The 27,107-nt window shown below is 42.8% G+C and overlaps 1 protein-coding gene and 1 long non-coding RNA gene across 5 annotated transcripts in view; one reads left to right on the top strand and one right to left on the bottom strand.

Annotated features, from left to right (window-relative positions):
• Positions 1-27,107, bottom strand: part of LOC130707380 (uncharacterized) — a 227,723-nt gene that overhangs the window by 124,027 nt on the left and 76,589 nt on the right. The gene's annotated exons all lie outside the window — the stretch shown is intronic.
• On the top strand, positions 3,469-25,191 carry LOC130707363 (UDP-N-acetylglucosamine--peptide N-acetylglucosaminyltransferase 110 kDa subunit-like). Its single transcript, XM_057541595.1, has 2 exons — positions 3,469-3,529; positions 21,773-25,191. Exon 2 carries the CDS (start codon positions 21,782-21,784, stop codon positions 24,920-24,922), a length of 3,141 nt encoding a protein of 1,046 aa, XP_057397578.1. The 5' UTR covers positions 3,469-3,529; positions 21,773-21,781; the 3' UTR covers positions 24,923-25,191.

Below are 27,107 nucleotides of genomic sequence, written 5' to 3' on the forward strand. Positions count from 1 at the left end.
GCAGAATTCAAAAGAAACTGAGTAGATAATTGTTTGAAAAATTGTTCAACTGTTCATAGCATGAATTTTAAATAGATAAGTAAAAAGAATAGATTAGTTGTATCGTTTTAACTTAGGTAGAGAGGAGCAAGGTGGGATGTGGAGAAGTAACAGAAAGGTAATATCATCAGGGAACCGGGGGCAGAAGAGCCTACATTCAAAATCATTTCAATGGAAGAAACTGACAAAACCACCTGGTGTTAAAAACAGCAGAAAGGCCTCTTCTATTCCCAATACAAGTTCTCTGATGCAAATCTGTCTCCTGAACAACCAGATTCAGAGAAGTGTTTTCCTCATGATTGCATTAAAATTGCATTCAACTCAGATGTGACATACTACAACAAAGAGGACGGTTTAAGCCTGGTCACAAATTTCATTAAAACTACTTGATGATGGACCTTGTAATTCCTAAGCAATTAAGACTTCTGAAGGATGCAGAAAAACAAGTTGTACTACAATCTGTTGTAAGATGTGTTTATCAACAAAGGGGAGGAGGTACTAGATGAGCAATATATTGTTGCAGCAATTGCTGAAACTACTCACTATGCCCGCAAACCTTCTGAACACAGTCTTTCTGCAGTGCTTATATTATGGCTCTTACATTAGTCCCTAAAAGAAAATCCCAAAACTCAATCTATGTACTGTTGAAACTAAATCACTCAAAAATTTATGTAACTGCTGCCTTCTTTTCATTCTGTTACCTCTCATTTCATACAGTTCTAGAAAATGTGCAAAGGAGTTGCATATGGCATTAATCTGTTAGAAAACGGTGGCCTTTTCTATAAAATACAGCCAAAGATGTGTGTTCAGTTGTGGTCATTATTAGGGCGATCACGTTGTTTTCATTCATTCATTCAGGATTTGCTGGAGGATGTCAGTTTCTGCAGCGGGCTGGACCTGGGGGAGGAGTGGGGGAGCAAATTCCTTCCGGTGCATTATGATTACAGGATGCATTTCTCGGTGCTCCTGGACACATACCACTGCACTACATCCTACCCTGCCTCACCACCAAGTGGTCTAAAAACAAGGGCCTTAGCAACATGCTAATTACACGTCAGAAATATTAACACAAAACACCAAAACTGCAATCTATCTTAACACAGTCACGTTCTCCAAGTCTAAGACCTTCATCAAGAAAACTCCATTAATAAAATTACACATACCACATAAACATTGCACAGGCTCCACAGTGATTCCCTTCCAAGCAGAGATTTTCCCCCTCGGTATGATCGGTTCTCTGCACAACGCAGCAGCAGCATCTGTAGCCCTAGCGTGGCATCTAATAACATGAGCTACTCCTCCCTCCCTTAGGAGCTTTACATCCCTGTTTTGGCTAAACTTCCTTTTCTCCCCCAGGACTAAACTAGATTATTCACCGTGTCCCTAAACATAAACCAAACCACACCAAAACACAAAACATTAAGGGAAGCCGACAGCATCCACCAGCTCACCATTACCTTTGACACCTAAGAAAAACGAAACTTGAGATCCTTTAACAGCTCAACTGAACTGTTAAGTGTACTTAAAAATAGCAGGGAAAAAGGGAGCACACTCCACAAATAGGTCCTTAGAAATTTACCATGAAAGTCTTGAGTTGGGCATAAACTGTTTCCAGTGCAGTACCGCCCTGATGCATATGACTATATAAAGTAGAGAAAAGAGGGAGCCCCCCCACAAAAAAAAGCCCAACCAAACACTATACACTTCAATTGCACATCCAAAACTGTCCCCTCTACACACCCAACAGGATATCCTTACATCATAACTGGTGCCTCCACCTCCCCACCCCCAAAAAAGAAAACAAAAATTATCCCGGTAGGCACAGACACTTTATAGGAACGTTGTAGGAAAGCACAAAGAGGCTGTAGAGATTACAACCACCACCTTACCTGTTGCCGGAGAGTTTGTGTGCGTGTTGTTTTTAAGTGTTTCGCCCAGCTCCTCCTTCCCCCACTACAAACAGCAAACACATGAGTGAGCTAATCAGCTCTTAAACTGAAAAACCTTTCGATCCAGGCGAGTGATGGAAGATAAAAGCTGAGGGGCGGCAGGAGGGTCAAATAAAAGTTGCTCCGCAGTTCGCTCATCCAAGCCCCGCAGCGACCGCAGGGGGGTGAGGTTCCCAAAGCCACTTTCATACCTTCGATAATGCACTAGCAAAGAGAAGCCCGGAGAGGCTGAAGTTTCCACGGAGGGCACCGTCGGGGAGACGCAGCCCGGGAGGACGCAAGGGTTGGGCGCGCTACCTCTGCACACGGGCGAGCCGGGGCTCCGGCGCTCAGGTGAGTTGCTCCTCCGGTGGCTCTCTGGGGACCGTCTCGGGTGGCCCTTGGCCCGCGGCGCCTGCTCGGTCGGGGCCGCGGTCGGCGGCGGCGTCGGGCTGGGCAGGCTGGGGCCGCGAGCCGCGCCGGGCCCCGGGAGTGTGCCCAGCGAGGCGGCGGCGGCGGGCGGGCGCGTGGGACTGTGTTGGCTGCCCCGCAGGAGCTGGTAGGGCACCGTGGCGCGGATGGGCTGCAGCAGCCGGCCGGCTCCCGCAACCGGGGCGCAGTTCACGCCGCCGCCGCCGCCGCCGCCTCTGCCACTGCGGCCGCCGCTGCCACCGCCGCCCGCACCGTTCCCGCTCCCGGCGGCAGCAGTGGCGGGCGGGGAACCCGCGGCGCTGCGCCGCATCCTCTGCGGCGGGGGATGAGGAGTCTGAGAGGAACTGGAAGAGGAGGAGGCAGTGCACATGGTGGCTCCGCGGGCCCTGGACGATGCCGGCCAACACCGAGGCGCGGAGCGGGAGGCGCGCGAGCGTGTGGGAGCCGGCGCGCTAGTGCGTGCGAGCGTGTAAGGGGGAGGGGCGGGGGGATCGTGGAGGGGGAGGAGTCTCTCGGCTCCCCCTGCGCAACGCGCACCCCCGCCGCCTCAGCGAGGGGGGGAGGGGAAGGCTGCGAAAACTAACGTCCAACGGCCCCAACCACCCGACCGGGCTCGGGGTGGCGGTTACGGCCGGGGCCTCGAGGAGCCGGGAGCCGCCGCCGCCGCCGCCCCGGGCCTCGCGATGACACGGGAAAGGGGCAGCCGCCGGCATCACGCAGACTCGCGGGGCTGCACGCGCAGGAGAGCCCGGCAGCTGCAGGGAGGGCCGGGATCCCTGCTTCTGGGGACCTGGTAGGGGGAAAGGGCCTCGAGGTGCCTGGCTGAACGCGGAGCCGAGCCACCGCCTCCTCTGCCCGCTCCTCACTCCATAAGGCACCTAACCCCGCAACCCATACCCCGCCCCCTGCACCGCCTCCCGGCGCTCGGGGCGGGCAGATGACGCAACGAGAATTCCCATTGTCTCCGTCACTCTCCACCAGAACGCGAGTGATTGGTTTCCGGGTAGGAGTGAGAGGAGCATCTGCCAACGAAAGTGGGCGTCCTACTTTGGAGGCGGGATACGAAGGAGCGAAGGCGGAGAAAGGGGCTGTGCGTTCAAGGAGGGGCGTGAGAGTTGACAGGCTTTGAGGTGAGAGGGGGACCGTGATTGGGCTGCCCTGGGACAGTGGGTCCGTGTGTGTCCTGCGCGTACCCCGACACCCACAGACGCGCACGCCCAGGGAAGCAGGCTGTGAGGGCTCCACCCTCCAGGGCCGTTTGTACCACTTGAGACAGAGGATACGTCAGGCAAACTTGACTTTGCAAGTACACCTGTTCTGGTGGTGGGATGTTTGAGAAGAATCCATCCCTTCCCCACTAATTTTAGGAATCTGAGTTTCTGTGTTGAGTAGACTAATTAAAAGAATGTAAGGCCATCAGAAGCAATGTCTGGGGGTTGGATTGAACACTGGGTGGATACTTTTACAGTTATCCTATGGAGTGAAAAGAGATCATCAAATCTTCTGTTCCAAGACAATAACTCTGAATTGCAGGGGTCAACAAGGACTTGTCCATCATTGCACCGTCAGTTAAATGGAGGTGTAATGGAGGGCACGCCCTGTTGTCTTTTCCCAGAAGCAGATGGCCTCTTGGGAGAAATAATACCAGACTTGATGTAACAATCCACGGGGGTAAATTTAGTTTTTATTCTGCAGTGGAACTGAAGAGAAACTAAGATTTTGGATGACTGTCAGGAACCGAAGTTTACCCCACAGTAAACCAAGGTTTGAAACATTAAGCAGGAACAATTGATTGAAGGGTCCACATCAGATACCCTCCATTTGTTTCCATGAGAGAAAAAAGAAGTGGGAGATCAGATTGGTCTACTCTTGGTGTCTGCCCACACTGACAAGCTTCCTCTGGTTTCAGGCACTAAATGCAGGGGTCAGTTTCACTTAGAGGAGCCATCCCTCTCAGCTTCATTGTGCCCTCAGAACAGAAAGCATACTAGGTTCTGTAAAAAGTGGATGAAACCACTTTTTCTGTAAAATGCAAGAATTGCACCCATGAATACTAGTGACAGTTCCTCACTTTATCACATAGTAGAATAACAGCTAACATTTACTGAGCATTTCATGTGTCAGCCACTGTTGTAAGAATGTTTTATGTGTTAATTCCTTCAATCCTCCTATAATCCACAAGGTACGATACTACTATTATCCCCATTGTGTTCACATGTATTTGCTTTCCAGAATAACATATATTAAATATAAATGCAGTAAAAAGTTTACTCTTTTAAATTTAGTATAATTGACCTATTGTGTTATTTTTTCCATCTGAAATGAAAGATTTCCTCATTCATTAGGAAATTGCCTTCCTTCATGGGGAAAAAGAATGATAAATGGCTTCTTTCTGATGAGTTTTTCAGAATATCAAGAACAAAAATTGATGGATTAAAATATGTGAAGTGTTTAAAAATGCTGGTAAATTGCCAAGTTGTCGATTTGATTAGAGCATGGTTTCATAATAGAAATGTTATCTCTGGCCACTCCTAAATAAAAGTATGTAACGACCCCAACACTTTAGATTACAGTAATTCTAAATTTATACCAAGCCACAGTCCTAATGATCAATACCTGATTTGGATCTAAAACAACCTACCTAGCCATGTGTTAAAGTCTTTCTGTGTTTGTTCAAAACTGCCAACGCCAACTTAAATCAGACAACCAAAACAAATCTAAATGACGCACACAGAGAACTAGTATGATCTTAAAATACTATTTTCAGTTGCTCATAAGTCACCATGACCTATTTGGAGGTTCAATCACCTTCTCTTTACTAAATATATCTTGGTTGCCTCTTAAACCTTTGTTCTCATGAAATAAATACTGATCTTTATGTGTAAGGAATTCAGTCTCCAAACAAATCAAAGGTGGGCTAAAATCAACTAAACCCAGTATCGGCTTTCCAATGTCCATTTGTTGAGTTCTTAACAGTATTTTATTCTTAGTGAGTTTGGGAGTGGGCTCCAAGGGTATGAAAAGAAGCTTTAGGAAAACATACCCCTCAGTAAATTGGGACCCCCCTTAGAAGGAAGTGTGGATTGCTGGGCGAGAAGAGCATACCCGACTGTGCTAGCTATGGGATGGCTAGGTCCCGTGCAGATTATCTCTATTTGTTGAATATAAGTGTAACATAATCCCTGGAAATTCTATATATGTTAATGTTGGTAATGACCTCTTTACTATGTTGACCTACCTAGAAGAAGACAACACTGAAAGCGCAATTTGGTGGCATGGGAAATACCTTTGTTCTCAGTAACCCGTGTCTTGGCTGTTTGTGGAACAAGATTCCACCGTTAGCTAATCTGAAGTAGAACGATTACACTTACTTCTTGGTTCATGTATGGTAATGGACTATACTTTAGGTTGCATTAAAACTTGGAATCATTGGCTACCTCTGATTAATATGTAGCCCCATGTGAAGAGAGAATGAGATAACTAACGGGCCTACAGAGCTACCAAAACCTGCCTCTTCTAGTTTCATCCAGGTTTGCCAGGGGATGCATCCAAGCCCCAACCAAATCTAAGAGGCAGTCCAGGCTGTCAGTATCAGAAATGAGGTCACGGCTGAGAGAGAACACTAAACAGATCTGCACTGATGTTCATCTTCAGCTGATTAAACTCTCTTGTAGGTGGATTCTTTAGAGCAGCAACAAAAAGAGCCTTGCCTGAATTTTTGTCCCTGGCAGATGCTTACAGTAAAACTCCTTACTGCTTGTGACAGGCTACGTGCACCTTTGCACTAGGTGTTTCCTCTGCCTGAGCAGTTCCTACCCCAGTTACCCACATGGCTTGCTCCCTCATTTCCTCCAGGTCTTCACTCAGATGTCATCACCTTCACAATGAAAGCTTTTCTGAAAACTCTTTTTTAAAATTGCAAGCACCCCCTAGATGTTCCCTACTCTCTTCCTTTTTTCCCCCCCAGAGCACACATCACCACCCACCTATTGTATATTTTAATTATTTTTTGTTCTGTCCGTGTAGAATGTAAGAGCCATGAAGGCAAGACTTTTTATCTGTTTTATTACTGCTGACTCTCCACAATAGTGCTTGGTACCTGGTAGACAATATTTGCTCAATGTTGTTGAAAAGAGTAGCAAATTTTAACCAGTGCTTGTCCCATGAACTAAACTGTGCCTTTCATCAGAAAAAAAAAAAAAAAAAAGGATAATAAGAAGTATATCGCTGTTGCAAAGACATAGCCACAGAGTAGAAAAATGTTCCATGTGGCTTTTTAAACTAAACAGATATTCGCACTGGGGCCAGCATTCAAAAGGGAAGCATATCTTGTATTATGATCCTTATACAGGCAAAGTGAAAAATACTAGTCCTAAGAGGGGTGGGATAAGGAGGGCGGGAGGGAGGGTGACGCGAGAGGGAGGAGATATGGGAACATATGTATCTGTATAACTGATTCACTTTGTTATAAAGCAGAAACTGACACCATTGTAAAGCAATTAGACTCCAATAAAGATGTTTAAAAAAAAATACTAGTCCTAGTGGCTCTTGGAGGCTCATCAGATGTTGAAAATGGAAACTGAAATTGGTAATGGAGAAAAGGCAGTTGAAATTTGCAGGAAAAAAAAAATAACCAACTGAAACTGACAGAGAAGGACAGTTGAGGAGGATCCCTTACAGAGTGACATCTGCTGGTATGTAGTTAGTTCTCTCTCTGTGTTAGGAGCAATTCTCAAGAGGCCTGTGTAAGGAAACTGAAAAATATATATATTTAATTAAGTAGAAAGGAACATTTCATGTAAATAATAAATATTTTACTTTGTTTCTTTCCCCCCCAGCTTTATTGAGATGTAATCGACATAAAAGATTGTGTAAGTTGAAGGCGTGTAATGTAATGATTTGATATGGGTATTTAGTGCAAAATGATTAACACGATAAGGTTACTTAACACATCCATCACCTCACATAGTTATAAACCTTTTTTATGATGAGAACTTTTAAATTCTATTCTCTTAGTAGCTTTTAAATATACAATATACTGTCGTTAACTATAGTCACCATGCTGTACATTACGTCCCTGAACTTATTCATCTTATAACTTGAAGTTTGTACCATTGACCACCCTCACCCATTTCTCCAACTCCCCAGCCCCTGCTCCTATTCTCTGTTCATATGAGTTTGGATTTTTTTCGATTCCACATGTAAGTGAGATCATATAGTATTTGTCTTTCTCCATCTGACTTACTTCACGTATCATAATGCCCTCAAGGTTCATCCATGTCATCACAAATGGCAGGATTTCATTCTTTTTATGGCTGAATAATATTCCATTGTGTATATATACCACAATTTTTTTCCATTCATCCATCAGTGGACACTTGGGTTATTTTCATATCTTGGCTGTTGTAAATAGTGCTGCAATGAACATGGGAATGCACATATCTCTTTGAGATATTGATTTCGTTTCCTTCAGATTTATACCCAGAAGTGGGATTGCTGGATCATATGGTAGTTCTATTTTTAAGTTTTTGAGGAACCTCCATAATGTTCTACATAGTGGCTGCACGAGTTTACAATCCCGTCAACAGTGCACAAGGGTTCCCATGTCTCTATATCCTCACCAGTACTTATTATTGCTTAACTTGTTGATAATAGCCATTCTAACAAGTGTGAGGTGGTATCTCATTTCGGTTTTAATTTGTATTTCTCTGATGATTAGTGATGTTGAGCACCTTTTCATATACCTGTTGACCGTTTGAACATCTTCTTTGGAAAAAATGTCTACTCAGATCCTTTGCCCATTTTTAATGGGATTGTTTTGGTTTTTTGCTATTGCATGAGTTGCTTATATATTTTGGATATGAACCCCTTATCAAATATGTTGTTTGCAAATATTTCTCCCATTCTGTGGGTGGTCTTTTCGTTTTTGTTGATTGTTTCTTTTGCTGTGCAGAAGGCTTTTTAGTTTGATGTAGTTTCACTTGTTGATTTTTGCTTTTGTTGTGATGCTTTGGGTGTCATAACCATAAAATCCTTGATAAGACTAATGTCAAGGAGCTTTTCCTTATGCTTTTTTTTTTTTTTTTTTTTAAAGATTTAACTTTATTTATTTTTGGCTGCGCTGGGTCTTCGTTGCTGTGCACAGGCTTTCTCTAGCTGTGGCGAGCAGGGGCTATTCCTCATTGCGGTGCACGGGCTCCTCCTTGTGGTGGCTCCTCTTGTTGAGGAGCACAGGCTCTAGGCGTGTGGGCTTCAGTAGTTGCGGCGCATGGGCTCAGTAGTTGTGGCACACAGGCTCTAGAGCGCAGGCTCAGTAGTTGTGTTGCACGGGCTTAGTTGCTCCGCGGCACGTGGGATCTTCCCGGACCAGGAATTGAACCCGTGTCCCCTGCATGGACAGGCAGATTCTTATCCACTGCGCCGCCAGGGAAGTCCCTATGCTTTGTTTTTAAAAGAAGTTCAGAAGAGGCAAGAGAAAGAGGGGGTATCTTGTTTTTTAAGTGATAAATATCAAAAGAGTATGCATGCAATTATTCCTGCCTGGATAGAAAATAGTGATGAGGACCACCAATTGTTCAGCTTTCATCTCCACAGCAGTTCCTATCGCCAACTATGATGCCAGGGGCACATCCCCTAGGCTGATGCATAAGTAGAGTTTTATCATTTAACTAAAAGACTGTATTGAACAAAGCCAACACATTCCGAGGCTAAATCAAGATTTGGGGGCCAGAAACCTGCAAATATTCTCTCTATGCTGTGACATTTCATTTGTTTTAGTTCCAAACATGGTGTCAACAGTACATGAGAGCAGTAGTGGTCCTATGAAGAGACTGTGCTTGATTATCATAATACTATTTTTTTTTTAAGTGAGAGTTTGGAGTGATTAAAATGTGTCGATTAATTTGCTCCTCTGTGACTGAATTTTACTTTTTACCATATAAGTGTGTTGAGTGACTGCTGTTAAGGTGCAATCAACTCATCAGCAGCGCTTGACTAGAGAAGTTATTAAAATTATTTTAAACTTTTTATAGCACAGTGTCCTACCAAGCATCCTATTGAAAAGGTTCATATTAATATATTTAATAGGCCTACATGAGCATTTAATAGCAATAATACTAGCATCAAGCCTTAGTAACTCCTCATCAAGTCACTTATTAAATGCCTTCAAAGTGCGACGCTCTTGTATACTCTGTAAGAGATCCTTGTTTTCATACTTTGGTAAATTGTAGTCTCTCAGAGGTAAAAAGGTAATTTCTACAGATAAAGGTAGAAACCATGTCTAAACACAGGTCTTCCATAAGAGAGATGCAAATAAAGCCAATGGAAGCAATGGGAGGGAAAGATCACTTTTGAGGAAAGGCTTCAGGGAAGAAGAGTATGAGGAAATCTTGTCACTAGGGATACACAGGCTGTGTTAGGAGATGATCGAGCAGTGTGCCTCGACTGATGGTAAATGGAAGATAAGTCTTGGTCTGTTGATGACATGTCATGGAGGTTGCCAGGCAAGGCTTGCCCTTTATCGAGTATGCAGGGAGGAGCTGTTGAAGATTCTTGAGCGGGTGGGGAGAATATGAATGGAGCTGGGCTTTTTGAATATTCATGCAAGAATAGTTTACAACCTGGATGGAGACTGTAAACTGGAAGATGATTTAGTAGACTTTGAGAATAGTCCATGGAGTTTAGGTAATGAGAGTTAGGAGAATGATAGGGGACATGGAGGGGAGGAAAAGATGCAGGTGATACTCCTTCTTAGCTGATGGACCTTGAAAGTAGGACGTCAGACAACTCTGAAGCTTCAGGCTTGGATGCCTAAGAGGATAGTGGTGGCTTTAACAGGAATAGGGAGCCAAGAGAAGGAGCAGGTTTGGGAGAAGATAATGAGCTCATCTATAAATAAGAGAACCAGAGGATATTCAAGTGGAGACAGTTTTTTCCTTTGTTTTATTGAGATATAATTGACATATAGCACTGTATAAGTTGAAGGTGTACAGCGTAAAGACTTGACTTACCTATAGTATGAAATGTTTACCGTAACTAGTTGAGTTAACATTCATCATCTGATTTTGATACAAGGGGAAAAAAGAGAAAAAAACTCGTTTGGAGTTTTTAAGAGCAGTTTTTAAATGATAGTTGAGAAGAGCATAGGTATGGCTTGGGGGGTTATCCATGTACATATGATAGTTGAAGCCATGGGCACAAATGAAGTTGGCGAGGGAGAAAAATATAGAAATAAAGAAAAAGAGGATCAAGGCGAAAATTTTGAGAAATTATACATTAGTGGAGGAGGAAAAGTAAGCACATAAACAATCCAAAGAAAACAAAACTAGGAAAGAAGGCAGAAGGGAAGAACTTCTTAATTAAAGAATTTGGTGTCTCAGAGGATGTTTGGTAGATGTCTGTGGGATATCTGGGAGCTCACGTCCCCTTCTCTAAGATCTAATCCTCCGCCAACACACAGAGGGTTTGGGCCTGACAGCTATGTTTGTACAATTTGACCTTGTTCTTCTGACCATGGTTGGTTTGACCTGAGTTCGATAACTGACCAAAGCTGCACCAATCAGGTTTTCTCCCCTGGGAATTTGGAATTAAGAAATACAATGTTATTCTATTAAGGGCATGAACTGGGTGATCACAGAAACCTGTGTATGGGGTGGCCATCTTCTGTCACAGAAACAGAAAAGTGGAGGAAACCTGCCTTCTGAAAGAAACGAATGAAGTGACTTGCAGAAAATCAAAATGAGAACAGATGACCTGAGAGCGAGAGAGAGAGAAACTGAGAGTATGCTTATTTTCCCATGACGACTATTTTCTGTCTTATCCCTTTTCTTCAATCTTCTAAAACCATCCCCACACCTGCCTACCCTGATGCGACTCCAGTATAGTCCTACCATCAAATCTACAAATCTTTTGGCATTTGGACCCATCTCTCCTTTCTTTCTTCCTCTCCTGTCAAAAGCCATTCCTCTACTTATGATTTAAATTCCTTCCCCTCTTCTTAGGGGTTTCATTTCTTCAGTTATTCCCTTCCTCTTGTTCATCATCAAATTCTTGATTATCCCCAATATGTACAAACATCCTCCATCCTAACATTTAGAAAAAAACAAAGATTCTTATGCTATCCCTTTCCATCTGTAATACTAATTCTCTGATCCCTTCACAGCAAACCTTCTTGAGAGAGATGTCTACAGGTTAACTCTGATTTCCTATTCAATCTACTCGAATCTGACTTCCACCCCCACCACGCCAATGAAAACTGCTAATCCATGTTGTCAACAGCCTACATATTGCTGGACCCAGTGGATGTTCCTTGAACCTCATCCTACTCCAACTTTTAGCAGTTTTCAACACAGTTGGTCAGGCTCAACTTCTTGAAAACCGAATCTCTTCTATTGGCTGGTCTGTCTCCTAAATCTCTAACCACTGCTGCTCAGTGACCTTCAGGGGTTTTTCCTCCTCTACTGCCCTCTAAAAACTGGGCTCTATTCTCTGCTTTCTTGTCTGTGAACTCACCTTCTTGGTAATCTCAGTCATTCCCATAGCTTTAAATACTAAAAATGGTAACTAATTCGCAAATTAATCTCTTTAGCCTAGACATTTCCTCCAAAATCTGTATTCAGATATTCATTTGTCTGTATGACATGTCAAGTCTCCGTGAATATCTGAAATTAATGTATCTGAAATAGAACTAAACTCTCAATTTCTATCAACCTGCTTTCCTCCCCTCACTATTAAAAAGAAATTCTATCTTTACTTTTTCCCACTTCAGTAAATGTTATCACCATTCACCCAGTTATTGTAAACAGGACAACCCAGGCAATATTCTTGATTTTTCCCTCTCCTTCCCTCCCCACTCTAACCTATCAGCTGGTCCTCTTATTTGCTCCTCATGAATAGATGTGTAGTCCATCCACTTCTCTCCATCTCCTCTGCTACTACATTAAACCAAACTGCCATCATCTCTTACCTGAGCTATTGCTGTAGCTGCCAACTGGTCTTCTACCTTCTACTCTTGCCTCCTTTCATCTATTTTCTGCTCATCAGTCAGGGTAAACCTGGAAATACATCGGACCCTGTTGTTTCCTGCTTAAATCAGTTCAATGTTTTCCAATTAGTTTGCCATGAGATCCAAATTCCTTTAAATACTTAAAAGGCCTGGCCTGCTCTGGCTTCTGCCTCCTTCTCCAACCTTACCTCCCTCGATTCTCCCCCTCACCCTTTAAGTTCCAGCCACAGTGGCCTCCTTTCACTTCCCCCGAAACAGCACTGCAGGGTCTGCACACAGGTGTATCCTCAGCCTAAAACACTCCTTCCACAGCCCCAATCCTCAGTTGCCCTGAGTGGCTCCCTCCCATTCTTCAGATCTGAGTTTAAATGCCTTGTCTTCAGAGTATCCTTTCTGAGTCCTTGCCTATCACTAATAACCTATAATAATGTATCATTAGGTCAGTTTGTTTCATCTGTAGTGCTCATTATATGGTGTAAATACACAATTGTTTACCTGTTTATGTAAGCCTTCCCCACTAGATTATAAAGTCTCTCAAGGCAGGGACCTTGTCTCTTCTGTTGACTACTTGGTCACTGAACACCTAGGAGTGCCTGGAATATAGCAGGTGCCCGAGAATTATTTGTTAAAACTTTATTGGTTACTGATAGCTTCCTAGTTCCTGATGCTAATCCCTGTGCAGCCCTATTATACTTTCTGTGAGAGAGTTTCTTTGGTCTTATATTACCCTCCCCCTTGCTGTTTCAATCATTTGAATAGGTGTTTGTTCTTATAGTTAAATGATCACTAGTTGATAAAGTCTTTAAAAGGATGTGGTGATCAGCAATGTCAAAAGCTGTTAGATGGGGAAGAAGGTTAAGGGCTAAGCAAAGTCATTGGATCTCATCACTGGAAATCTTCACACCAATAGTGTCCATAAAATGTGGCTCTGTGGAAGCCAGGGTACAGTTGGGTTGATGAGAAGGGTGAGAAGATGAATGCAAGTAATGTAGAATTCTCTTTTTGAGAAATTTGACAGTAAACAGAAGGCATGAAGTCAAATGGGATCTTGGGGTTCATCAGAGTCCAAGAAAGTATATGTTGCTTTAGTTTAAAAAGAATAGGGAAGAAACATCTACTGATATGCCAATAGAAGCCAAAAGAGAAAAAAATGAAGTTGGAATGAGGAGGACTAATAGATTTAGTTTCCATGAGGCAGTAGAGGATTTGATCAAGAGCACAAGTTTGACTAAACGGGACAATGTTTCCCCCTCCATTTACAGGAAGAAGGGACGTTAAGAGAGTGAAGGTAAAGAAAAAATTTATGTAGAGCAAAGGAAGTTGAGCGTGGCCATTTGAGGAGGTAGCAATGTCATCTACAACTGGTTGTCAAGGGGAATCTCTGGAAAGACTTTTCCAGACCACACCTCCATCCCTTTACTCCATGACCTCCCCACCCAAGATGGTAGACGCTCTCCACTGCACCTGCCGCAGAGACTCACTGCTGCTGAGGGCCACAGTGGTTGGTGGGAATGTGCCTTTCTTAGGTGGGGTGGAACAGAAAAAAAGCCTGCGATCACTGAGGAGAGGGGTAGTCAGAAGGGAATATTGGGGTTTGAAGGGCTCTGACATCATGAGGAATACGACAAGGACATAGAATTGTTTTCCAAACATATATCTCATCAGGCATTCTTGGGGCCCTTCTAAAAATACAGAGTTCAGCCTCATTCCCTAGAGAGTCTAATTCAGCAGGTCTGGGAGCAGGAGGGGCAGGATTGTACAATTTTTAACAAGTTCCCCAGGTGATGTTTATGATTTGGCCAATTTGGGAGACAGTGGATTAGAAATGATTAAAAGTTCACTAAGTTTAATTGCAGGCCCCACATATTTTCTCAGTGTTTAGCCAAATACAAAGATTTGTGGATAACTGATGTCAATTCGTGGAAATTACCCAAAGAAAACAGTTTTCAGTGGATTGGTATCTAATTCTATGGTTCCAAATAATCTGCAGCGATATTTAAAATGTAAGACTAGTTTACGGATATTTCTTTATAGAGAATTTCATTGAGGAAAAGGTAAATGGAATGGACCAGCTAACAGTTATTATTCATAATATAATAACAAACTCAGATGTTTTAAAGCCTGTTCTGCTTCTAGTTTGCTTACCTCCCAAATTAATAAGCTAAACATAATAAAACTCTAAGAATGTAACTTGATCTTACCCATTCCTAACATTCTTAAAGGAGGTCTTTAGCCCGATAGCACTAGAACTTCTGAGAGCAGATTCAGATCCATTTAAAATATTTTTTCCATTCCTTCCCAGGAAGAGTTATTTGTATTGATATACAACAGTTGGGCCCCAGACCACTTACTGGGACCACAGGGCCTCACTAATTTGTACCAGTTTTCCTCTATTCTAGTTGGTCCTGACCATCAGGTATAAATGAGTGCTAAATCAATATTAGCTGATACTTCCCCAGCTGTGGGAAGTATGGAAACCCTATCACATGAGCAAACACAGCCCTTCTTGGCTACATTTAAAATAAGGTGGTTATTATTACACTGTATGGGGAAAAGGCTTTTTTTTTTTTTTAAAGAAATCTCATGCCACCTTAATTTGCATTAACTTGATAGACTGATATCAATAGTCGGAATCAATTTTCAATTGTTATAGTTTCCCTACCACCGTTCACACTTCCTTCATTCTTTCAGGGAGGCTTCTTCTGCCTTCCTATTTCTTCCCACCTCCAGCCATGCCATATACCCCACACCATTTTTCCTTTCTAGTACTACTTACTCATCGGGTTGAGTAGAGAAGCCAAAGGTGACTTAGTTTACATACCTGCTTTAATTGCTCACCTTGGGTGGAGCAGTGTCTTAAATAAACTTCACTTTTGCCACAGCACCATTACTCAGTAAGGTATTTATACAAGTGTCACTTAATCCCATGAAAATAAACAAGGCACTTAAACTTGTTATTGAAAAAGAAGCTTTAGGCTTTAGCTGCCCACTCTCCTTACTCAAGGGCCAATCTCACCTCACTTATTCTTAGAAAACTTTTCAGCAGTTTTCCTTAAAGAAAATCAGGCAGAGCAAAGTACTGTGAGTCAGGTTTAAGCTACCCTTACCTTTGAAAGAAAGGGTTCCTTTGTTAATTATCAATAACAAGGAATCTTGTCATTTCTCCCAATATTTCCAAGTCATAGCTACTCATAGCGGAGCTATGCATTCAATGCATTCCTAAATATTGAAAGCATATATGTTCAGTATTTAACCAGAGATGAAAACAGAAACAAATATTTAACATTCCAAAGAAATGGTGCAACTCTACATGATTTTTTATTTTCTATATCCTGAACTGTATAGAAATTTCATAGTATTTTTAAAGCACTTTCATAAATATGACCTTTTTGCTTGTGATCATTCTGTGAGGTAGTTATACTATTTCCATTTTTCAGATGGGAAAATTGAGGCTTGAAGCCTTGGCCAGGGTCACAGCACATGAGAGATTCAGAGCTGGGAATCAGCTCTCCTGACTCCAGGACCAGTGTTTTTCCCTCTATAAAAATTGCCTTTATAGCAGGACAGTCAGGGATATGTTCACTCAGTAATAGAGAAGTATGGATCTTTTCCACCCCTAGTCATTGAAGGACCTATGAGCTGATAGTGTATGTGAGAGAGGACACTTCCTGCCTGAAAGATTGATGACTTACATTCAGAGCAACCTGATGTTGCACTCTGATAGGAGAAGGACCTGTCTAAAACGTCCTAATTGCTTAAAACATCCAGAGTTCCCAATAGGAAGACAGGGTGTGGTAATTATATATCTTGCTTTTGGCTTATCTTCTCCATATCCTCACCCTCACAGATGTCTTTCAAACATTGGTAATTACAGCTTTCAGAGCCAAAGCCTACAAACTCATAATCCACACAGATGACATACTAAAATCTACTCAAATATGTAAGGCTGAAGAAAGTTTCAGTGCTACTGGACTCACATTAAAAAAAAAAAAAACTAAAAAAAAAAAAAAAAAAAAACTGCTTACAAAAGAGGTAGCCTTTATTTCTATGTCACTACTGCCTAGATGTGTAATGGTTTCTTGTTGATCTGTGAGGGTGCATATTAACTCATTTACCTCTAAATGTAATCAGTAACTTAAGAATAAAGTACACATGCAGATGACAAGACCATATGATTAAAAGCAAATAGTCTGACATTGGAAAACGGATCCAAATTAATGTAACTAACTTGAAACAATGAAGGAACTGCTTCTAAGCAAGAGGAAGAATCAGTATCAAGAAATAAATGCAGGGCTTCCCTGGTGGCGCAGTGGTTGAGGGTCTGCCTGCTAATGCAGGGGACACGGGTTCGAGCCCTGGTCTGGGAAGATCCCACATGCCGCGGAGCAACTAGGCCCGTGAGCCACAACTACTGAGCCTGCGCGTCTGGAGCCTGTGCTCCACAACAAGAGAGGCCGCGATAGTGAGAGGCCCACGCACCGCGATGAAGAGTGGCCCCCGCTCGCCACAACTAGAGAAAGCCCTCACACAGAAACGAAGACCCAACATAGCCAAAAATAAATAAGAGCCTACTTAATAAATAATAATAAATAAATTAAAAAAAAAAAAAAAAAAAAAAGAAATAAATGCAACACAGGAAAGCAGTTGTCCTTGTCATGCTGGCCTATAAATGGAACCTGAGTTAATAACATCATAATCTCTAAAGAATTCAGCAAGTTCTTGCTATAGTGGCAATGAGATAATATATAAAGTATGGTGGAATTTCCCACCATCTGTATCACTGGCGAGCCCAATGGTAATTGGAATGGTTCAATGTCCCGCAGTTTTTAAGGGAAATCGTTTTAGGAGGAGTCACATTTCTAGATGAAGACACATTAACCCAATGATTTCAAAGAATATGGCTTGGGTCTGGTATCACATTTCAAGACCAAGAATTAGCACCTCAGTTACTTACTAAGTGAAAGATACTCCAATGATAATTGATAAGAAAACGGCTCAGAAATATGAGTGGGATTTTAAACAACTAAACTTGTTTGTCTCCCACTCTGATTGAATCCAGAAGTATTTATTTAGGGGAGCAAAAAATCCAGATGACTTGGAAGCAAATGTTTCTGTTCGTTGAAGAATAAGGATGTCTTCTGCCAAATGCAGCCATTTCCAAACGCAATGAAGGACTATGGCTCATATATCAATCCTGCCCCTTCCTAGCTCGGCCCTCATTCTCTGACCATCTTCTCCGAATTCCCTTGCAGGATTCCCTTCAGGACCATTGCTAATTCATGCCTTCTGGAATCCACCTTCCTCATAGCTATTGAGGCTTTTCCCACCTTTTCAGAAAAAAGTTTGCCCTGGGTGATATACATAAATCTTTGCCCAGCCTCAACCAGCTTGCTTTCTAGCTAACAGGTTTATCTGTGGCCCCAGGGGGCAGGATAGTGTGAGAGAGGGGGCTCAAAAGACCATTACCTTTCAGTACACAGCTAGGTAAACTAATTCCACCAAAGATCACAGGTTTCTATATTTCCTTGAATATGCTTTTTTTTTTAAAACGTCATCAAAATTTCACGTTTTAAATATTTTTTTTAAAGGAATTCCTTTTATTTTTTAATTATTTATTTATTTATTTTTGGCTGTGTTGGGTCTTCGTTTCTGTGCAAGGGCTTTCTCTAGTTGCGGCAAGCGGGGGCCACTCTTCATGGTGGTGCACGGGCCTCTCACTATCGCGGCCTCTCTTGTTGCGGAGCACAAGCTCCAGACGTGCAGGCTCAGTAGTTGTGGCTCACGGGCCTAGTTGCTCCGCGGCATGTGGGATCTTCCCAGACCAGGGCTTGAACCCGTGTCCCCTGCAATGGCGGGCAGATTCTCAACCACTGTGCCACTAGGGAAGCCCAGGATTTGTACTGTATTGCTAACAAAGAGACTGCATTTCTCCTCTGATGAATGTGCACAAGAAAGCATGCTGCCCCCAGTGATCGTTGGGTACCGTCTCATGATCCTGAGGGAAGCCATCCTATCCTTCTGGTTACGTGATACAGTGGGTTTCCTTATTGTTTAGGCCAGTTTTATTTGGAGTTTCAATTTTTACAGTGAAAAGTTGTCATAACTCTTTCTGTTCTAGGGGGTTTTTTTTGTTTGTTTTGTTTTTGTCAATTCCTGTTGGGTATTATTTGTATTGTTGATGTGGCAAGAACTCTACTGAGATATAGTCTTCTTGTCTTTATATTATGAATATATCTCTAAGTTTATCACTTATCATTTACTCCTTACTCTTGTTTAATATAGAGAAGATTATAATTTAAGTCTATTAAATCCATCAGTGTGTTTCTGCATGATGTATTCCATTGCTTTTACTTTTATTCATTCATTCATTAGAGTGTGTGTGTGTGTGTGTGTGTGTGTGTGTACTACAAGGTGCCAAGTACTACGAGAGGCAATAAGACTATTTATTGTGAGACAAGAAAGACACAGCCCCTGCCCTCGTGGAGTTCATATCCTGGTGGGGGATTGAGAATATGTTAGACGTTCACTGAAAAGCCACACAAGTGTGTGTAAGCTACTAAAGGATAGAGGCTACAGAGGGAAGGACCCAGTCTAGGAGCGCTTTCATAGGAGGGTTAGGTCTAGTTAGGGAAGTCAGGGGAAGCTTTCCTGGGGAAGTGGTGACTGAGCTAAGAATGATAAAGAGGACTTAGGTAGTGGGCTAAGAGCATTACAGGCAGTGGAAAGAGCAGGTCCAAATGTCCTGCTCAGGGGCAAGCACAGGAAACAGGAAGGACTGAAAGAATGTAGAACATGGTCCACATCCTCAGAGGGGCCTGGCGTAAGTGAAGGCGGAAGATTGAAGGGTGGGAAGTGGGGGATGCTGACCACGCAGGGCCAGTAAGTCCATGTTAAGGAGTTGTGTCTCCTTCCTAAGATCTATGGGAAATCACTGAAGGTGTCATCTTTGACAACCACATTACTTTTACCTCCAAACATCCAATCTCATAACAAGTCCTAACAACTTTGCTTTCTAAATATCTCTTCAATCTATCCACTTCAATCCATCCACTTCTGTTCATCATTACCAACACTTCCTCAGCCCATTCTATCATCATTTGTGTCTGGACTAGGGGAATAGCGTCCTCAATGATCTATTTGCACCTACTGTTGCCCCACTCCAATCCATTCCTGCACAGTTATGGGAAGACAGGCCTGACCTTGATACCATTTGATGACACAGAAAACACTGAAAGAGGACCAGTTTGTTTTTCATTAGTCTTGTTCTTGAGAGGTTGTGGAGTGGGCAGTTCATGAGTTTAATCTTGGACCTGCTGAGTTTTAAATATCCCTGGGATGTCCTAGAGAAGAAGCCAAGCCGGAGGTGTCTGTTAGGTAGATATCTTCTGCCTCCCCATCTAGAGCCACTCTCCACCCATCTCTACGCTGATCCCTGCCCGGAGACATTGACGTGTGTGGGATGTCAAGATTCCATGTATCCCCAGCACCTGCTCCCGTGTGCTCTGCCTTCTAGTTGCGTTCAGCCCATAGGAGGTACATGAAGGAAGAAGCGTGAAGGCTGAGTATTTACTCGATACGATATACATCCTGCATCATCTCTTCCTCTTCCCCACCTCCTCCTCTTTCCACCCTGCCTCCTTGAAGCCCTCTTCCTCTGCCTCCTGCTCCTCCTGCTCTTCTTCCTCCCACCTCTTCCTCTTTTTTTCTCTCTCGAATCCAGTAATCATTTCCACCTCGTCCTTTTTTTAAAAATTAATTAAGTAATTTTTGGCTGGGTTGGATCTTTGCTGCGCCCGGGCTTTCTCTAGTCGTGGTAAGTGGGGGCTACTCTTCGTTGCAGTGAGTGGGCTTCTCATTTCGGTGGCTTCTCTTGTTGCAGAGCACGGGTTCTAGGTGCCCGGTCTTCAGAAGTTGCGGCACGCGGGCTTCAGTAGTTGCGGCACGTGGGCTCAGTAGTTGTGGCTCGCGGGCTCTAGAGTGCAGGCTGAGTAGTTGTGGCGCACAGGCTCAGTTGCTCCGTGGCATGTGGGATCTTTCCGGACCAGGGCTTGAACCCCTGCACTGGCAGGTGGATTCTTAACCACTGAGCCACCAGGGAAGTCCCTAACCTCCTCCTTTAAGCCTAGGCAGTAAAAGCTCCCTGAGATGCTGGACTACTGTCCTCTGTTGTTTTCCCCAAACCCTTTGCAAATGATCTCTTGACTACAGTCTCCTTAATTACGGTACATTTGAGTGTGCCACCTTTCTCTTTCAGGGATTCTGACTTATACTGATAGGTAAGAAATGCCTGGGGGAGAGTTACATTTGAGTCACCTGAGTAGAGGTGGTAATTGGAGCCGTGGGTAAATGTGAATATCTTGGGAGACAGTGTAGAGAAGGAATGGGCCCTGAGGAACTCAAACATGTAATGGCTTTCAAAGGACGATAATCTTGCAAAGGAATTGGAGAAGTAGCAACCAAAGTGAGGTGAAAAATCAGGGCAGTGTGTGTCATAGAAGTCAAAGGAAGCAAAGGGAAGAAAAAGAGTGTTGGTAGTCAAGATTATCAGTTCGTCCTGCAAAGTCATTGGATTTAGTGACTTATACCATCGTGAATCTGTTACATATTTTCTGTGCTCCCTCTGAATAATGATTTAAATTTTTTTACATTAACTTCTCTATAATTGATTTTAGGTAAATACAGTCAGATTTGTTTTAGAACGTATTTTAAGGTAAAAAATTAACTACCCTTCCTTAACCATTATTCCAACATTATTTATTTTATACTTTCTCTATTACCATTATTTCCTCCAACATTCACTGTTTCCAAAAATATGAAGAGATGTTTGAGCACTTTCTGCTAGATGTATAAGAGCTTTCTATTTGACTGTATCATAGTGGTTCAACGGTTGTCTCTTTAGCATTCATTTTAAAATGTATCCATTAGAACAAGTCTAACCTCTTAATTTTAATTTTCAGAATTCTATTATCAATAGCCCCATTTATTCTTCCAGATAAACTTTATATTTTTTTAACATCTTTATTGGAGTATAATTGCTTTACTATGGTGTGTTAGTTTCTGCTTTATAACAAAGTGAATCAGTTATACATATTATACATATGTCCCCACATCTCTTCCCTCTTGCATCTCCAGATAAACTTTAGAACCATTTTATCAATTAAAAAAGACTTCATTGTGAATTTTTTCAAGACCGTGAGACATAGATGGCCAACCAGAGTTCCTAAGGTTCAGTGTATGTAACTGTTGCCGCCGCTTAAGCCTGCCAAAGCAGTGGTACGGCTGCTGCCCTTGTATTTGCTACCTCTAGAAACATTCTTGCCAGTAGTGGCAGCAGCGGGACTCAATTACCCTCTTTTCACACTCCCTCCAGAAGCTCCAGATGGCGTCTTCCGTGGGCAACGTGGCCGACAGCACAGACCCAACGAAATGTATGCTTTCCTTCCAAGGGTTAGCAGAGTTGACACAGCGAGCCTATCAGGCGGGAGATTTTGAGGCAGCTGAGAGACACTGCATGCAGCTCTGGAGACAAGAGCCAGACAATACTGGTGTACTTTTATTACTTTCATCTATACACTTCCGGTGTCGAAGGCTGGACGGATCTGCCCACTTTAGTAGTCTGGCAATTAAAAAGAACCCTCTTCTGGCAGAAGCCTATTCGAATTTGGGGAATGTGTACAAGGAAAGCGGGCAGTTGCAGGAAGCAATCGAGCATTACCGGCATGCGTTGCGTCTCAAACCAGATTTCATCGATGGTTATATTAACCTGGCAGCCGCTTTGGTAGCAGCAGGCGACATGGAAGGGGCAGTACAAGCTTACGCCTCTGCTCTTCAGTACAATCCTGATCTGTACTGTGTTTGCAGTGACCTGGGGAACCTGCTCAAAGCCCTGGGTCGCTTGGAAGAAGCCAAGGCATGTTATTTGAAAGCAATTGAGACGCAACCGAACTTTGCAGTAGCTTGGAGTAATCTTGGCTGTGTTTTCAATGCACAAGGGGAGATTTGGCTTGCAATTCATCACTTTGAAAAGGCTGTCACCCATGACCCCAATTTTCTGGATGCTTATATCAATTTAGGAAATGTCTTCAAAGAGGCACGGATTTTTGAACGAGCTGTGGCAGCTTACCTTCGTGCCCTAAGCTTGAGTCCAAATCATGCAGTGGTACATGGCAGCCTGGCTTGTGTATACTATGAGCAAGGCCTGATAGATCTGGCAATAGACACCTACAGGCGAGCTATTGAATTGCAACCACACTTCCCGGACGCTTACTGCAACCTAGCCAACGCTCTCAAAGAGAAGGGCAGTGTTGCCGAAGCAGAAGATTGTTATAATACAGCTCTCTGGCTGTGTCCCACCCATGCAGACTCTCTGAATAACCTAGCCAATACCAAGCGAGAACAGGGAAACATTGAAGAGGCAGTTCGCTTGTATTGTAAAGCATTAGAAGTCTTCCCAGAGTTTGCTGCTGCCCATTCAAATTTAGCAAGTGTATTGCAGCAGCAGGGAAAAGTGCAGGAAGCTCTGATGCATTATAAGGAGGCTATTCGAATCAGTCCTACCTTTGCTGAGGCCTACTGTAATATGGGAAACACTCTAACGGGGATGCAGGATGTTCAGGGAGCCTTGCAGTGTTATATTCGTGCCATTCAGATTGACCCTGCATTTGCGGAAGCCCACAGCAATCTGGCTTCCATTCACCAGGATTCAGGGAATATTCCAGAAGCAATTGCTTCTTACCGCACTGCTCTGAAGCTTCAACCTGATTTTCCTGACGCGTATTGTAATCTGGCTCATTGCCTGCAGACTGTCTGTGACTGGACAGACTATGATGAGCGCATGAAGAGGCTGGTCAGCGTTGTGGCTGACCAGTTAGAGAAGAACAGGTTGCCTTCCGTGCAGCCTCATCACAGCATGTTATATCCTCTTCCTCACGGCGTCAGGAAGGCTATTGCCGAGAGGCATGGGCACCTCTGCCTGGATAACATCAGTGTCCTTCACAAACCACCGTATGAACATCCAAAGGACTTGAAGCTCAGTGATGGTCGACTGCGTGTAGGATACGTGAGTTCTGACTTTGGGAACCATCCTACTTCTCATCTTATGCAGTCTATTCCAGGCATGCACAATCGTGATAAATTTGAGGTATTCTGTTATGCCCTGAGCCCAGATGATGGCACAAACTTCCGAGCGAAGGTGATGGCAGAAGCCGATCATTTCGTTGATCTTTCTCAGATTCCATGCGATGGAAAAGCAGCTGATCGCATCCATCAAGATGGTATACACATCCTTGTAAATATGAATGGTTATACCAGGGGTGCTCGAAATGAACTCTTTGCTCTCAGGCCAGCTCCTCTTCAGGCAATGTGGCTGGGGTACCCTGGGACTAGTGGCGCACTTTTCATGGATTATATCATCACTGATCAGGAAACTTCACCTGCTGAAGTTGCTGAGCAGTATTCTGAGAAACTGGCTTATATGCCCCATACTTTCTTTATTGGTGATCATGCTAATATGTTCCCTCACCTGAAGGAAAAAGCAGTCATCGATTTTAAGTCCAATGGGCACATTTATGACAATCGAATTGTGCTGAATGGCATCGACCTCAAAGCATTTCTTGATAGTCTACCAGATGTGAAAATTGTCAAGATGAAATGTCCTGATGGAGGAAACAACACAGACAGCAGTAATATAGCTCTCAATATGCCTGTCATTCCTATGAATACGATTGCAGAAGCAGTTATTGAAATGATTAACAGAGGACAAATTCAGATAACAATTAATGGATTCAGTATTAGCAATGGACTGGCAACTACCCAGATCAACAATAAGGCTGCCACTGGAGAGGAGGTTCCCCGTACCATTATTGTAACCACACGTTCTCAGTACGGGTTACCGGAAGATGCCATTGTGTACTGTAACTTTAATCAGTTATATAAAATTGACCCATCTACTTTGCAGATGTGGGCAAATATTCTGAAGCGTGTTCCCAATAGCGTACTGTGGCTGTTGCGTTTCCCAGCAGTAGGAGAACCTAATATTCAACAGTACGTGCAAAATATGGGCCTTCCCCAGAACCGTATCATTTTTTCACCAGTTGCTCCTAAAGAGGAACATGTTCGGAGAGGCCAGCTGGCTGATGTCTGCTTGGACACTCCACTCTGTAATGGACACACCACAGGGATGGATGTCCTTTGGTCGGGGACACCCATGGTGACTATGCCAGGAGAGACTCTTGCTTCCCGAGTTGCAGCTTCCCAGCTCACTTGTTTAGGCTGTCTTGAGCTTATTGCTAAAAATAGACAAGAGTATGAAGACATAGCTGTGAAACTGGGAACTGATCTAGAATACCTGAAGAGAATTCGTGGCAAAGTCTGGAAGCAGAGAATATCTAGCCCTCTGTTCAACACCAAACAATACACAATGGAACTAGAGCAGCTCTATCTACAGATGTGGGAGCATTATGCAGCTGGCAACAAACCTGATCACATGATGAAGCCTGTTGTAGTCACTGAGTCGGCCTAAATTATGACTGTGTGCACAGGAGAATTACCCCTGTACCTGAGCCTCAACCTTCTGGGGGAAAGGGAACTAGATACGTTACTTTGTACTTATCTTTGTAGCAATATCATGTTGCAGATGGGTGACAGACAGTGATAACAAATAGCACAGCCAGACTTGCTTCCTGCATGATCATGACAGGGAGAGACACAAGAGATGGGAGACTGCTGTTCCACAAGGAGTCTCCATAGAATTTTGCAGCAGCCAGGTGTTGCCTAAGTCTGGAAAGTCTGATCTCCCTTGGTCTTCCATGGGATGGGTGGTTAGTGTGGAGGGGAGATAGAGATTGCCCAGTCTTCTGAATTAAGTTTTTCTTTATATTTGGGGTATTGGAGCAATTAAAAATGTTTGGTTTCAGGTTTTTTTTTTTTTTTTTTTGGTTTCAGGTATTTTTATTCATGTGAAGTGTATATGATTCTCTTGAGATAAGGTTTTAAGCTAAAATATTCCTTGTTTTAGTTTCTGAACTCTACAGATAAATGGGGACTTTGCTGGTGTAGTCTTTTTATAGGTTTAATAAACCACTTGAGCCTATATCAGTCATTTTAGTGTCTGACATGTTTGGAACTATCAGTGCTTTGTTGGTTTATGGCTTAAATTCTTTTTCTGGTCCGTTTCCTTCTTCCCTTCCCCCCACTTTAAACATTTTCCTGTAACTTGGCTAACAAAAAACCAAGACTGATTCAAAGCCTCCCAGAGTGTTTCTCTTAAACGCATCAGCTGGTGCCAAATGAAGATTCTTAGGAGTGATTATTAATTATGAAGGGCACAGTTGTGGTACTGTCACTGATGATAATAATAATGGATTTTTGGCCTAGAGTTTTGACCTACTTCACCAGTGTTTTACCGTTGACTGCCCCTCTATGCTGCTTCCAAAAGTGATAGTGTGTGATAAGATTTTTACTTTCACTTATAAAGTTTGTTTTCTTTTTTAAGTGAGTCCTGTTCTTCCTTTTTCTTTCACCAGAAATGAAATCCCAGGTAAGTACAAGTACTCAAATATTTGATCAGTAAGTCACAGTTATCTCCAGTACATTAAATAACTTTCATCAAAAACCATGTTATAGGTAAAAAGCTCTGGAGGACCTGCTATGTATATGATTATTATGTTTCAGACCTTCTAGGGTGTTATATATAATAACTTGTCTTCTGGACGTGGTCTTGAAGTCTTTATGGATTCAGCCTCAGTAGTAGCGAACTGCACTGCTACTTGGTTTGGAGTATAAATTAGACTTTAGCCCTCCTGGAGGTTGAGTTTTTGGTATTAAAAACCATAGGAATGAAAAAAAAAACCCATAGGAATGAAATTATTGTATTTCAACAAAGGATTGAGGGCTTGAGGCTTAAACAAGCCAACATATGAATATATGTTTTTATCTTGCTGTACTGCACATATGCTGTCTAGAAACAGATATTTTGTCTGCTAGTAGTGTTCTAGATTCTGTCTTTCCAAAGCGCTGAGGCAGTGCATCTATTCTGTAGTTGCAGCTGATGCCTGAATGTATCCTAGCTGACAAATGATTGATTAATAAGAACTTGAATTTCGGAAAGATTTGTACTGTTAACCAAAATCTGAACAAGGAGTCTCAAATGTAATTCTTAGCCAGAATTACATGTTAATGAACGATTTAACAGTGTAAATCAAGGAACATCAGTGTAGGGATTTCTTTTAATTTATTTTTTACCTGCTTGAAAGAATCAGTTAAAGGTTGCCAGCTTGGTTGCAGATGAACGGACGTTTGAAGTTCACCACACTACTTCATGTGGAACAGGAGAATAGACTTCCAGCGCCCTCAAGGCTGTGACCTTGCAGCCATTTTACATAGCACAGCATCCCCCTAGAGGGATGAACCTTTCCCTGCCCGAAAAGTAGCCGCTCTTGTTGAAGCTTTGCTTTTTGTAACAGGCTTTTGTTTCCAGGTGACATGTCTGTGGAAGACTTAATTCTGAATAGAGATATAGATATTACTGGAAACTAATTGTTTTTTTCTATTATACTCTGCTTTATCAAAAAAGTAAAACATTTACATTGTGCTACAGAAATTCAGATGTTGTCTTGCAATCTTTAAACAATAAATGAATGATTTGCCCTTAAAAACAAAAAACAAAAACCAAAAAAACTTCATTGTGATTTTGTTTGGGATTATTT

The sequence above is a fragment of the Balaenoptera acutorostrata genome, chromosome 2, assembly GCF_949987535.1.
Source record: "Balaenoptera acutorostrata chromosome 2, mBalAcu1.1, whole genome shotgun sequence".
NCBI classification, from domain to species: domain Eukaryota; kingdom Metazoa; phylum Chordata; class Mammalia; order Artiodactyla; family Balaenopteridae; genus Balaenoptera; species Balaenoptera acutorostrata.